The sequence below is a fragment of the Clytia hemisphaerica genome, unplaced genomic scaffold (assembly GCF_902728285.1).
Source record: "Clytia hemisphaerica strain Z4C2 unplaced genomic scaffold, Clytia hemisphaerica genome assembly, whole genome shotgun sequence".
Taxonomy (NCBI): Eukaryota; Metazoa; Cnidaria; class Hydrozoa; order Leptothecata; family Clytiidae; genus Clytia; species Clytia hemisphaerica.
The window spans coordinates 151,264-165,481 of record NW_027104602.1 but is presented as its reverse complement, the minus strand read 5'-3'; the positions used below and the strand labels follow the sequence as shown (position 1 = coordinate 165,481).

At 36.7% G+C, this 14,218-nt stretch overlaps 1 protein-coding gene across 1 annotated transcript; it reads right to left on the bottom strand.

Moving 5' to 3' along the window:
* Positions 1-1,438: 1,438 nt before the first annotated feature.
* LOC136824195 (zinc metalloproteinase nas-14-like) lies at positions 1,439-12,178 on the bottom strand. Its single transcript, XM_067080372.1, has 16 exons — positions 12,011-12,178; positions 11,085-11,162; positions 10,487-10,534; positions 9,712-9,759; positions 9,504-9,551; positions 9,192-9,236; positions 8,969-9,001; positions 8,009-8,134; positions 7,178-7,310; positions 6,689-6,792; positions 6,195-6,299; positions 4,265-4,320; positions 3,257-3,417; positions 2,716-3,122; positions 2,277-2,348; positions 1,439-1,818 (listed from the first exon to the last, which is right to left on the bottom strand). Exons 1-16 carry the CDS (start codon positions 12,096-12,098, stop codon positions 1,439-1,441), a joined length of 1,932 nt encoding a protein of 643 aa, XP_066936473.1. The 5' UTR covers positions 12,099-12,178.
* Positions 12,179-14,218: the final 2,040 nt, after the last annotated feature.

Genomic DNA, 14,218 nt, shown 5'->3' with positions numbered 1-14,218 from the left:
TGACCCTAATTGATAAGATCGAAATGATCAAAAATCGAAAATATGGAAAAGGTCAAAGAGGAAGAATAAAAAATTCCACTTTTGGCCATCCACAACCCCGACCGAAAAGTGACTGAACCACCCCTACCGATTCATTCCTAATTGTTTATCACAGGAATTAACTAGATGTGTTCTTAAAGAACGACAAATCACGCATGCGTGTTAATGTAGTAGTCTATTTTTTAACTCTTCGAAATGGGACCTTTCTCTGACTGGGAGACGAAGCAAAAAGATCGTTACTGCAAATTGTGCAAGTATGTGACGCAAGCTAAGAGCCGAAGCCCAAAGCTTCTAGCCCTTAGGGCATTTACTTCATTACCTTGAGTGCGCCCCTCCCCTGAGGGCTATATAAATAGAACACAATAAAGCTAATAAATGTTATTAGAAAAACTGCATTTTCCAATCATTATCACAAAAAATGTACATGCACTCAAATTACCTTATTTACATATCTATCTCTTTAAAAATATTGCCCAAAGGACTAGAAGCGAATCTCTTAACAAATCCTACCAAAGTTAGGCGGCCTAGCACGGCACGCCTGGTTTTTACACAAATGCGAGATTGAAACCAAAATTTACCGCTAAAATTCGAAAAAAAAATATCACTCGAAAACAAAGGAATCTCTAGATTCAATCCGTCGTCGAAAATACGGGGCATATTTTAAGGTTTCACTTTTTCTTGCCGCCTGAGAACGGTTAGAGATTCGCTTCTAGCCCTTTTGGGCTTATACTTCATTGTATAATCGAAGAAAAACTAGCCCTATATTAGAAATTAACACACTTTAAAAAAAAGGATTATCAATCATTCAGCTCATCTGGCTGCTTTGCTGCTCGTAATCAAATTTGAATCAGCATTTTCCCTCACGTAATGAGATATTGTTTATTTGAAGTGTACCCCTGGAATACCAAATCCTCCTTCGTGCGAATAAGGCAAGCTAAAAAGAGAAAAAAAAGAACAAAAAATTGGAAAATCTGATGATACAACTGGCTTTTACAGCAGGATAACTTTTCTCATTGCCGGCAAAAATTCCCTGTTATTTTATTGCCATATTTCAACAGAAAAAAGACCAAAACTTTGGGTAGGCTTACAAGTAATTTCAACGTGGTACGCGGCCATTTCAAAAGCCGCAAGGTGTTGTATACGCATTTTCACACAGCAAAAAAAACTTTTTGTCAGTATGTTCTGAAAAAATAGAGAAAAGACCTCGGAAATGCGTCTGGAATATTTTTGTGTTTAGTGTTTTCATGTTTGAGAAATTCGGGAAATCAGGAAAACTTTGAATATTAATATAACGCTTCATGAAACGGGTAATTTTTCGTCCACAGAAGTGTACAATTTGTGGTTGAAAGGACAAAATTCTTGACGTTACGTTAGGTTACAAAACTGTGTGTATTTGCGTTTAAAAACAGGACCAGATCTCCAACATGAACTCGCTATTTTGTGTGTTGTCAATGGTAATATTTCGAGAAAAACTACTTGACTTTAAACTAAAAGGGCTTACCCAATTACTACTTTTGCATTTCATATTAATGTCAAGTTTATAAGTTCCATTGGTACGCCTAGGTGCGTAGTTCACATGTCGCATATTGACGAAGGCTCTTGAATAGACTACTAGTCTAGGTGACCACCACCATTTGGTACGCTTGTGATCAATACTCAAGCAAAGTTTCTTGGTTTGTAGATTGTAAAAATCATCATCAGAACAGATTTTCTTCATCAAGCAATCTTTAAAACGGAATGCAATAAAACCACTGCGCCAGGCGTTGGTCGATTGGTAACCTGGTGGAAAAAAGACGATTTTAAATATCTATAAAACGCTACAGTCAACTCTCTCTCTCATTCGAAACTCTATTATTCGAATCTTTTTGTAATTCGAACTATTGGTCCCCTTGTTAGTTGGGGAGTGAATTACCTTCGATTACCCTCCGTAATTCGAACTATTTTTGATACACCTGTCTCACAGCCCCGGTGGAACTTCTTTCAACAGTTGGGATGAAATCTCCTCTTGAATCTTGGAGGAAAGCTTAAAGTCTTGGGAATTGGATAACTGCTCCATGATGAGGAGCTGCAATAAAAATACTACGAAAAATCATTTAATGGTGGAAGGAGGATGAACAATAATGTCATTACTGCGCACAAGGCTTTTACATGAAAAATTGGCAAAAATCAGTCCGTTGTTTCTCCAGTGTCTGTAATAATTCCTTGTTCTCATTTTTTTTCTTCAATTTTTTTTTTACCTTTTGAGTTCGCTGTCAATCTTCTTGAGCTTATCTGGTAACACTGGTTCGCTTGACAAACACCAGAACACCCTGAAGAAAAATGACATACAAAATTGAATCAAGAAATTATCAAAATTTTTCGGAAATTACTCTAAACTTCCAGGGATTGAAGTTATGAGTCAGGATAAAATTTTGTGCGTGATAGGATAGGAGGAGGGGGCGGAGAAAAAGCAGCATGGATAACATCAAAAGTTAAAATATTCCAAAATAGTGTACGATAGGTTGAAAGATATTTTGAAATTTTTCGGGGTTTATTTAGATTTTTTGTGAGATTTTTGGAAAAGTGTTCGAATTTTTTGGATAATTTACCCCTTGAATAACATTAAGAAATTAAATTAAACTTAGGTGAGGATATAAATATTTTCATAGCATGATTGAGGTTTAGTGTTTTACTCACGGAACAGTGATTGTAATTTTGGTTTAGGTGATGTGGACGTTGTTGTCGTAGCAGGCACAGTCGTTGTTGTGCTTGGGGTTGTGGTCGTAGTCGTTGTCGTTGTAGGGGTGGTCGTTGTTGTTGTTGTGGTAGGGGTGGTCGTTGTTGTTGTTGTGGTAGGGATTGTCGTAGTGGTAGTTGGGGTGGTCGTAGTCGTTGTTGTTGTAGGGGTGGTCGTAGTCGTTTTAGGGGTGGTCGTAGTCGTTTTAGGGGTTGTCGTCGTCATTGTTGTTGTAGGGGTGGTCGTAGTCGTTGTCGTTGTAGGGGTAGTCGTTGTTGTGGTAGAGATGGTTGTCGTTGTAGTTAGAGGGGTGGTCATTTTGGCAGGTGTTGTTTCGGCAGATGTTGTTTCTGGTGCTTCCGGGCAGCTATGAAAGAAAAATTGAGATTCATGTTTTGATGGACACACTGATTAAAAGTAAGAAAGATAAAAAGGCAGAGACAAGCGTGTTATCAAATTTGTTGGGAATTCTTTCCCGTGTTTTCATGGTACATGACTTACTAGATAAGATTTAATTCTTCGATATCCAGCTTTGACATTCCATTTCTTTGTCCAATCGCAGCGTTACTATCTTTGGGAGTGATTGTTTCTTGTTTGACTCCATTTACAGTTTTTCCAAACGAATTTCGACCGTAATGGAGTACTGAACCATAATCGTAATCCTAAATAAAATACAAAAGAAAAGTTGAATAGGATAATATTTAATGGGTTTGGTATGTAAACGGGCGTATTATGTAGCACCCAGATGGTGAGATTTTCATCCGAAACGCTAAAGCTCTAAAGATCGGGAAAATTTTCAACATCTGGAAGGCTTAGATTACGGAATTTTGCAAGGCCGCGTCAAGGGTTTTGCAGCGGGAGGTCTGGTAACCCAGCCCTTGTTTTCGGGGATTGGCGGGTCCAACAGAAATTTTTACCTTTACGCGCAAGGGTAGTTGAACCCGACTGGGGATGTGGCACATCAAAGACCGACTATCATTCCTCTCCGGGAAATTGGCCCGCTCCTTAAGAGCTTTAGCATGGGTGGCCGCCAATCCGTCATCGGAATATCAGATAAGCGGACGTAAGTCTTGGTTTTTACCTTCCCAACTCTCTCTAATAAGGGTTACAAAAATAACAAATAAGGTCCCCTTTTGGCTTCTTTTAAGGGTACAAGCCATGAAAAGTCAAAATATTATTAATTTAAGGATAATACTTCACTAATTTGATATACACCTTTTCAACCGTAGCTACCAATTGCCGCGCGGGCATGTCTGCTTGTCTGCTTTATCCCACTAAAGCTGTTCCAGTCCTTTTTTCACACCAATAGACAATAGAAAAACACGTCAAAAAAGGATTGGGATGGTTTTAGTGGGATAAAGGTTAGGGTCTACTTGACTATTTGGTAAGAAGCCAAATGTCATAATTACACCCTTATCTAAATTCTGAGTTCAATTCCCTGAACATCACAATACATTATCTACAATTTAAATGTTTTGCTTTGACCAAATTTTGAATTCAAATGCTTACTGTTTCTTTGCTTCCATCCATCATGTTTGAGACCTTTTGGAAATTACGTTCTCTATCTAAAACAAATTGAAGATTAATAGAAGTGAAAGTTCATAGGATTTCAATCCAATCTCGTTCCCACAGCCACTTGACCACCTTTTTGATTTTATTGGTGGACGTAGTGTAATCGCTACCAGTTTGATTATAATCAATACTTTTGTTTGAATCTGGGGGGCACTAGGGTTGCAAGCTGACAGGGGGGGTGCCACCCGACTTTCGAACTCTGGGCCCTGACCGGGACTAAGGAGAAAACAAAGAAAAATTTTGAGAATTTTACCTTAGCGGGACAAATTTGACCAAATTTTGATCTTTCAGGGGGTAAAAAGACCCTTAGTGGGACTGAAATTTGATTTTCTGATTTTTCTGACCTTTAGCGGGACTTTGGAAATCCAAAAAAGGTACCCTTAAGGGCGGCACATACCGTAACCCTCCATTTGCCTAAGTACGCCCCCCCCGGGTGTTTGAAAGAACTCTTTCCTTTCTAAGTTTTTGTTAAAGTGACATATAAAACGTTTTGAGCCCCCAAATACGTTTCACTAAAAGCCCTCGAAAAAGTAGTAAAGGTCCAACAATGTAGCCAAGTAGCCAAGGTCCACAATCAAGGTCATAATAATTGAGAAAAAAGGGAAATTCACAGGGAAGTTTTGAAACCACAATCGATTTGTAAGTGCTCTAAAGTAGGTTGGAAAGGTAGAATTTTAACTCTGAGTTTAACGCTAGACTTAACATTTACGAACTTAGGATCTGAGGATCCAAAAGTTCGAAAATAGTCCAATAAGGCTCAGAATATAGACTGGAAGTCTGCCAACCCCTCCAAAATTGAAATATTCGATTAAATTAAAGAGATAGCCCAAACCAAAATCGACTTTCTCGTCGGAACTTTAAATCTTGAAAAACGTTAAAATAACCGAAATTCTCAATATATTTCAACCATGACTGTAGTATAGGCTAACGGACACTGGTTGTAAACTTTGTTGGAACTCTAATATAATAATGACCGGTTAGTGAGGGCTGTACTGAGAAATATTGCCCGAGGTCAAGTAACGACCGAGCTTGCGAGGTTGTTGCGTTGACTGAGGGCAATATTTTCAGTACAGCCCGAAAAAAAACGGTCATTATTGTATCTGTTAACCGTTTCCTTCAGCTTCGATTGATTTTTAGCGCTTTATCCAGGAAAAATAGTAAAATAAAGCAGAAAAAACAAGCGAAAAGAGATAAAAAATTGCTATAATTTCTGACGTCAGCAATAAAAAATGAGAGAAATGATGTCAACGCATTGTTCATTTTCCTTTGAAAAAGTGACGTCACAATGAATTTTCCTGACGACGGGCAACTCTGGACAATGTAGGCCCGTCGTCATGCGAAAAAGAACCAATTGTATTGCGCAAAAAGTCGTGTAGCCCACTTCGAAAATGTAACCGGTTAACAATAATACAATAATGACCGGTTAGTGAGGGCTGTACTGAGAAATATTGCCCGAGGTCAAGTAACGACCGAGCTTGCGAGGTTGTTGCGTTGACCGAGGGCAATATTTTCAGTACAGCCCGAAAAAAACCGGTCATTATTGTATTTGTTAACCGTTTCCTTCAACTTTGATTGATTTTTAGCGCTTTATCCAGGAAAAATAGCGAAATAAAGCAGAAAAAACAAGCGAAAAGAGATAAAAAATTGCTATAATTTCTGACGTCAGAAATAAAATATGAGAGAAATGATGTCAACGCATTGTTCATTTTCCTTTGAAAAAGTGACGTCACAATGAATTTTCCTAACGACGGGCAACTCTGGACAATGTAGGCCCGTCGTCATGCGAAAAGAACCAATTGCATTGCGCAAAAAGCCATGTAGCCCGCTTCGAAAAAGTAACCGGTTAACAATATTAAGAGTTGCATACTTGCAATTATATTGCTCCAATTGATGGTGACATATTCATCTCTGTCACTTCTTGATTGTTCATGACTGAAACCCATACAATGTAACATCTCATGCAAAACCGTTCCTGAAATGAAAGAAGAAGACGTTAAATTGGTATAATGCTTTAATCTAAGTGATAGTAACGCCGGTTAAAGAAGGTATTAAGATTTAATGCCGGGAGAGTTTCTTTTTTTATTAGATATTTTTCATATTCTGTTTAACCTTTTCTGTGACCACCGTTCAGATATTACTGAGTTTTTGTATTTTTTCTTCGACGGGGTCGCTAATACTCTAATTTGTCTACATCCTAACTAAATGAGGACGACGGCAAATCAGCTATTGTATGGTCCTTGTTCTTTGTGTCCTCGCTTCAGTACCTCCCTCGTCCTCAAAGGTGCAAATACATAAACTCGCTACTGTACATTCTATAACGTCCTTTAAGCGTGAATTCCCTCTAAGTAAGTACATTCCTACCTTGGTTGAATCTAATGCACCCAGCAGCTAAACTGATTGGTTGGTAAGTTTTTGATGGGTCCTTTGAATCTTGAAATTTTGTGATGCCAAGATAGCTTGAACATCTATAAAAAATCAACAGCAATCTCAATATTTTTTCCAGCTATGTATCACTTGTAGTCGAAATTCGAATTAGGAATCAAGTTCGCTCGAAATTAAAGGAAGCTACGAATTAAACGATAGTTATACCATGGTTCATAGTTATACTTCGATAGGAGGCAGGCCACTTCGTTAGAACTATCGAAGAACATTGCTCATGATAACCAAATCGGATTCAACAGTGGTGTAGGTAAACCACTAAACACAACTAGTAATCAACGCTGTTTCAACGTTCATCTAACGTTATATGAAGAGACATTAGATAGATGTTGTTATGAAGTTCTTCGAATTTCTTGCAATAAAATAAAATTTTTTTGCAAACAGTTGATTTTCTTTTTTGGTCCCACTTACCCAGCTGAATTTCGAAAGAGAACATAGTGTTTGTCTTGAGGAGTTTTTGGTTTCCAAGCTTCTTGACTGCATCGAATAGCTTCATTCATCTCAGAAATATGTCGCAAGATTTTCGGATGGTCACTTGAAGCAACTGAATTGAAAGAAAGATTGATCAATCCAGACGGTACTTACCGATAAATTCTTTTATCGAAGTAATCGATAATGATCGAAGTAATCGATAATGATCGAAGTAATCGAAAATGGTGGAAGAAAATGACATAATCTGGAGTCGAGTGAGTATTCGATCACCGATAGACCACCTTTCGATTATTATCGATCATTATTGATTACTTCGATCACAATCGAACGTTCGATTAGTACCGTCTAGATCAATAGGGAGAAGCTTCCGAGGATCCGGTATTTACCAGTATTCCGGTATTTGACGTAACAATGACTGGTATCATTCGATTCGATTATTAGAATGCCAAATATCCGATATTCTGGTTCGTCAGAAAATTTAGCGGTATAATTTGGTACCTTCGGAAACCTCTCCCCTCCGATCAATGGTTTTGTTTGCGAAAACTCGTGATATCAATTCGTTCGTTGGATATTCTGATTTACAATTTAAACCTTCAATAAGTACCGGGTTGATATCGAATACATACGACAAGAGTTCTAAGAGAATCCCTACTGGATTGTAATTTCGATTATCCTGATTTTGAGGTTGATAGGAATTAAATTACGCTGCAGCAGAATGGAAGATTAAAGTTGGACCCTTGACTGGAAGTTTTGTCTTTTTAACAGTAACTTATTAGAAAGGTTTGATTACCTTAAAGTAAAGTGACTTACTACTACTATCAATCTCATAAGGGATATGAATAACGCCAGTGTTTTGATCTCTCCATAAACGTATACTAGTGCTCACTCCTCTTTTTTGTTGTTCCTCTGACAATATCATCTCGTCACCTTCATAACCTGAAAATGCAATTGTCAGTAATTTTTTTTCATTTATTCCATTATACGTACCAGATAATTTTAATCTACGATTTCTTGATATTCGTGACGTAATGTTTTTAAGCACCGCAAGAAACCGAGTGTTTGAGACTAACTTTGAATTTAAACAAAAAAGACTACTAAGTGGCAAACGCCCGTGCTTTCGTACAAAACATTACGATTCTATTCATTTGATCGAAGTTTGCCATTCGACTGGGTTTGATGTTTGTCAATAGACGATATCGGCTTTCCGAATTCTCCCCGAATGATTACCCATGATGCATTGCGCAAAAAAATTCACGGACGATATTGACTTTCCGTGAATTTTTGGTGTAATGCATCATGGGTAATCATTCGGGGAGAATTCGGAAAGTCGACATCGTCTATTGAAGCAATACAACCCTTTCTTACAGCTCCGGTGTAACTTTTATCCCAAGTGGGGGATAAAATTTCCCTATTTAAATCCCAATAGGAGTAGCAATTCTATTGTTCAAAGTTTAAAAAATCCAGTTGGGAATGGTTTAGGAGTGCAATTTTTGAACATTGAATTTCAAGCAGGGGTGAAATAAAAGGAAGGAATTCCAGGGTATTTTCCCACCGGGGAAGAAATTTTCGGCCAATTCTTCCAGTGGGGATGGAATCCCAGCGGGTCTGTGACACTGGGGTTTAGCAATTGAATAGGAAGGCAGCCTTGTGTATTCAATTTATTAAACTTTTGTTATGCTCCATTGATTGCCTATTTCAGTAGAAGTCGGTTGAGTCGCTGAAAATAGCTCTAAACATGAATAATAGAGAAATAATTATCAAGTAGCTTACCTAAGAGTTCGTTAATTTCAACCTCAGTCATCGCTGAAAAAGGAGAAAGATGTTGATATAGATAGAGGGCTCTTTGAGCATCTCTTCGTCTGCGAGACGAAATCTTTAGAATTCTTCAAGTAAAAATTGGACAAAATTCTATATTTAATTTGTTTCGAAATTGAGTTTGGCTTTTAAAAGAATTTTGAAATTCTAAAATGAATTTACTACTACAGTAACATACTTGATCCGTCTTTTTTTGTTCCGTTGCCAAGTATTTCGTTGGTACCTGTTTTGAGGTGAAAATAAGGTAAAATCTAAGCTTTTCTAGATTCTGCGAGTTTCTATATAGACCTTTATAGGTGGTTGTCTGTCTCAGACATCTAAAGATTTCTCAGCGCTCATTTTTGCTATGCTAAAAAGTTATGCCCAGTTAGAAAGATAATCTCGAAGGGACTTTTCTAATAGAGAGAAGAAAGGTAAGCCTCCAAGTCGTAATGTAACAGGCATAATTTATAGTATCATTCATTGATAAATAGATAGTGATCCAACTCACCAGATTTTTGGTCGATATCTGTTTCATCTGGTATGTGCTTTCCTTGATCTACAGACAAAAGTAAAGGAGAATTTTAAGTGGTTAGGAGTTATTGCCAAGAGTGTCGAATCTAGACACACATTCTTTTCTAAACTATTTTTCGCCAAATTGTATTTGACTTTCAATAGAGTCCTGCAAATCTAAAACCATGTGGACTACAAAAACAAACCTGATGCATCTTCTTTCTTGATTTCATTCCCAAGAATTTCGTTTGTACCTAAGGTTAAGTAAAATGACTTGGCTTAATCTCTTAATTCTGCTTATCTTTCAGAGTCATATGTATAGAGCTGTAAAATTTTACCAATCCTTATCAGCTTGGCAAAAACCTGTTTTGGGGTCCCATGGGACCCATATATTCATGATTTGCACCATTGTAATGTCTTCCACGGACCCAACAGGTGATTGGTTAAAGGTGATGTATTGACTGATTTTACGTCACTTACAACCAATCAGCTAGGTCAGAGGTCCGTGGTGTAATTTCAGAAGACATTGCAGAGGTGCATATCATATAAGTACTACTTGTAAGGGTCACCCTAGACTAATACGAGATATTATTATTTCAATTACATGGAAAACCTTTATTCTCCGCCATTAACTCTTGAAATCGTGTGTTAGTTTTATAGTTATGCAAACTAGGAGTGGATGACAAAAATAGATAGTCTGACCATTGACTTCCAAGCCCGAAGGGCTAGACTATCGAGACTTCTTGATGAGAAATGAAGCCACTTATTTTCCATACAGAACGCCCGCGCATGGGTTTTACACAAACGCTGGATTGAAAGTAATTTCAAAAAATGCAGTCCTCAAAAACAAAGGAACTGCTAGATCCTTCGGGCTTTAAACTCAATGGTCTGTACTTCCAAGATGGCTCGAGGTAAAAAGCCGTATTTTAAAGGCACAATTTATAATATTTATTCATTCAAAAATCGATAAATCCAACTCACCAGCTTCTTGGTCGATATCTGTTTCATCTGGTATGTGCTTTTCTTGATCTACAGGCAAAAAATTGAGTGTTGGTCAAAAAGTATCAAAGTCCATGACTATTTTCCAGTATTAGTAATATATTTTCAGCATTTCCTTTTCTATTTTCGAACTTAATTTTGCCAAAAAAGTATAATAACCTTTTCATAAATTACGTCACAAACATCACTTGCCTCGTTTTGAAATTATTGCCATGGTGATTAACTCCCAGCAGTTTTTATTGAAACTACTTTCTATTCATAGAAAAATCATTTATGTCTCAAGGGACATACTCACCACGATAATTGTTTGAATACGAAACAAGTGATGTTTGTGACGTAATTTATTAAAAGTTCTATTGGCGCTGTCTAATTCGATTTTCCAGGGGAATTGGATTTTCATCAAATAATAGAGCGTCGTTTATGAGAGTTTCTTGATGATGGTGGCTTTCAATATTATTGGATGAATAATGGAACTTCTTTGTGGCGATACTCAAAAAATAATTACGGATGTTAAAAATGATAGAAATGATCATGATAAAACAGAATGAATTTGACGCGAGAAGAACTAAAACAAAATTACCATTACTCATTGAATCTTCAATTTCTTCTCTTAATGTTCTGAGAATTTCCACTTCTTCTTCTAATCTCTCTTCCCAGTCTGAAAAGTGTCAAAATATTTCATAATTCACTTCCCCATCATTACTTTATCCCAAAGGCTATCTGAACTCTTTTCTAGAGTTTTTTTACACTCCCACTTCTATCTGTGTCTCCCATAATAGTGGGGGCGTACAGGATTTCGGAATTGCGGAGATCGACCCGTTTTTCTTCGGAATTTCGGAAATCGGGAAAATTCCTTCGGTATTTCAGAATTCTGAAATTGTGTCGGTATCAGAAATGCATGAATTTTTGCTCCGAAATTTCGAAATTTTTTATCCCCTTTTTTCGGAATTCGTACATGAAAAATCAAATTTTATGAAAAATTAGTCAAAACGAGGAAAAATACCTCAAAAATTCGGTATCGGAATTGCAAGTATTCTTTTACGGAATTTCGGAAATTTTGACAATATTATTTGGTATTTCGGAAATCGCAAACCCCGTACGGCGCCCCCCCCCCCCATATTAGTGGAATCAACAGCAGGGCTTTGGGGATTTGTTTAAGTGAAATTAAGATTTAAAGTTTGTTCGATTGGGGTCCCTGGTTGAACTATATTGTAGAAATCAAGGTAAAATAACATACAGTCGACGCTCTCTAATTCAATTTTCAAGGGAAATTGGATTTTCATCAAATAAGTGAGCATATCGATATAGTACAACATCGTTTATGAGAGGTCTTTGTTGACGGTAACTTTTAACATTATCGGACATTAGAATAGCGAGTCAGAGAGCGTCAATCGTAAATTGATGGTGCCATGATCAAAACCTGCTCAACTTGTCCCCCTTTACTAAAGTTAAAGACTATTTGAGTCAGGCGGGGGAGATCAGTTTCTAATTCAAACAAACTCTCACCTGTTTCTGAGCTCAAAGATTTTGCCGATGATGCGGTTACCATCAGTGACATCAATAATGCCAATAACCACGTTTTAAATAAATTCATTTTGCTATTTTTGTACTTTTAAAAACTAACATGGTGAAAGATTTCAGTTGCTCTGATTGCCCGGACCACCCAGTCTATGTTAAAAGTCACATGACTCTGCATCAGTTTCGAAATTCACTAAATTAACTCAGGCATAAAATTTTCGAGTCCGCGAAGCCTTAAAATGTTCTTAACTCATTCTTAACATTTTGGCCATGGAAGCTTTATTTTCTTATATGGTTTTACAATTTCAAAAGCGTAGAAAAATATTCATGACCCTGAACGAACAAAATTCAAAACAGATGCTAAATTTCTTCTATATTGAACATATACTCCCTTTATTCCAACTCTCCTAGTTTAAAAATTCTGTACACAAATGAAATTAATTTCAAAACATTTTGCAGCAAATTTATACAAAAACTTTCCATTTGTAATGCCCACTCTATTTTCGAGTTTCTCTATCTTCCCGCTCACAATTTGACCACGCAAAAATATGTTTTCAAATTCCTGCGTCATAAGGAGTGTCCCAAAGCCATTAGGGGCTTGAATATAAGAGCTTGTTTAACATAAAGCTTTCACCGCCCTCTAAGATAACAACATTGACTCATTATTTGATAATTTTTCACTAATTGGTTAATTACTTAATTGCCTTTGGGAATTAATGTGGGTTTATTTACTTGCAAATTAAATAACAAGATTTCATGTGTAAATACAGCGTGTCTCGAAAAAGGTCTTGTGTCAGAACACGATTACAAGTAATAAAAGTTTTGTGTGTTTGTGTCAAAAATTAGTTTTAGTGTATTTAATATAATGGTCAGCGCCCTTAAAGTGTTGCGTTAAAAATATATAATACACATACAAAATTATTTTTACTTGTAGTCATGATCCGACACAGGACTTTTTTCCGAGACACCCTGTAAAGTAAGGTTAAGGAAAAATTCCCGGCTGTTTCAATGAAAAAAGGTTCTTTCGTAGGATCCTACTGTTTAGGGTCGAAGAAGGCAATTAATTTACTCTAAATAGAATGTGTATTTTTGCACAATATTTAAAACTATATCGTAGTATCGTTTGAGAATTATCTAGTTCGAAGTCAAAAAGGCCGTAATAGAATTAAAGTTAAAATAGAATTAATTCAAGTACTTGTTGAAAATATATCTAAGAGTAGAATATTATTGTTAAATATAATAATACATAAATTCATACAGGATCAGAAAGTTGAAAATCTTACAGTTGCTTTCAATAAAACACGTAAAATTTATCTCATTGCTTGTACAGTATTTATGTTCATTTATTTGACAATTATAAAGATAAAACTCTTGGATGGGGAATGATTTATGACTAATTCACATCCATGACCCGCGTATGGTTTTAACATAAACGCTGGAACAAAAGTAAAATATATCGGCCGGATTAAAAAAATAAACCACCTGAAATCAAAGAAAGCGCTAGAATCAATCCATAATCTAAGTACAGAGCAAATATAACGGTTTTTATTTTAAGGCTTGGTAAAGGGTGAAGATTCCACTCTAACCCGTCAGGCTTTCAACTGAAAGATACCTTCGGGTGGATAGCTATCGAAAGAGGAGCCTCCAGGCCTATCTATTTAATTTGCATACTCACTGGTATGGAGTACCAGAGGTACGGAGTGAAGATCAATAGGGAGGAAATAAATTTGATTACCTATAAACAGCGTTTATTTCTGCAATATTACTCGACGAAATCTTTTTGCGTTGTCCATTTTTTGCTTTCGAATCTTTCGGGGTGATTGTGTCTTTTCCGTTTTTAAACCATCCTTTAGACCGAAATGCATAGTCATACCGCTGACATTAGTGATAAACAAAGCTATTCACTTATGGTCTTTTAAACTCATGATTATCTAGAAACCAATAGCGTGGAAGGGTTGACACTTTGGCATTTGAAGAACGAACAAACGGTGTCCCTTATTAGTACTTTCAAAGTTTTTCCTCGCTCGGTACACTACAATCATGGTCGAAATATATTAAGAATTCTGGTTATTTTAACGTTTTTCAAGAAAGTCGATTTTGGGTTATCTCTTTAATTTAATCGAATATTTCAATTTGGGATGGGTTGGCAGACTTCCAGGCTATATTCTGAACCTTATTGGACCATTTTTGAACTTT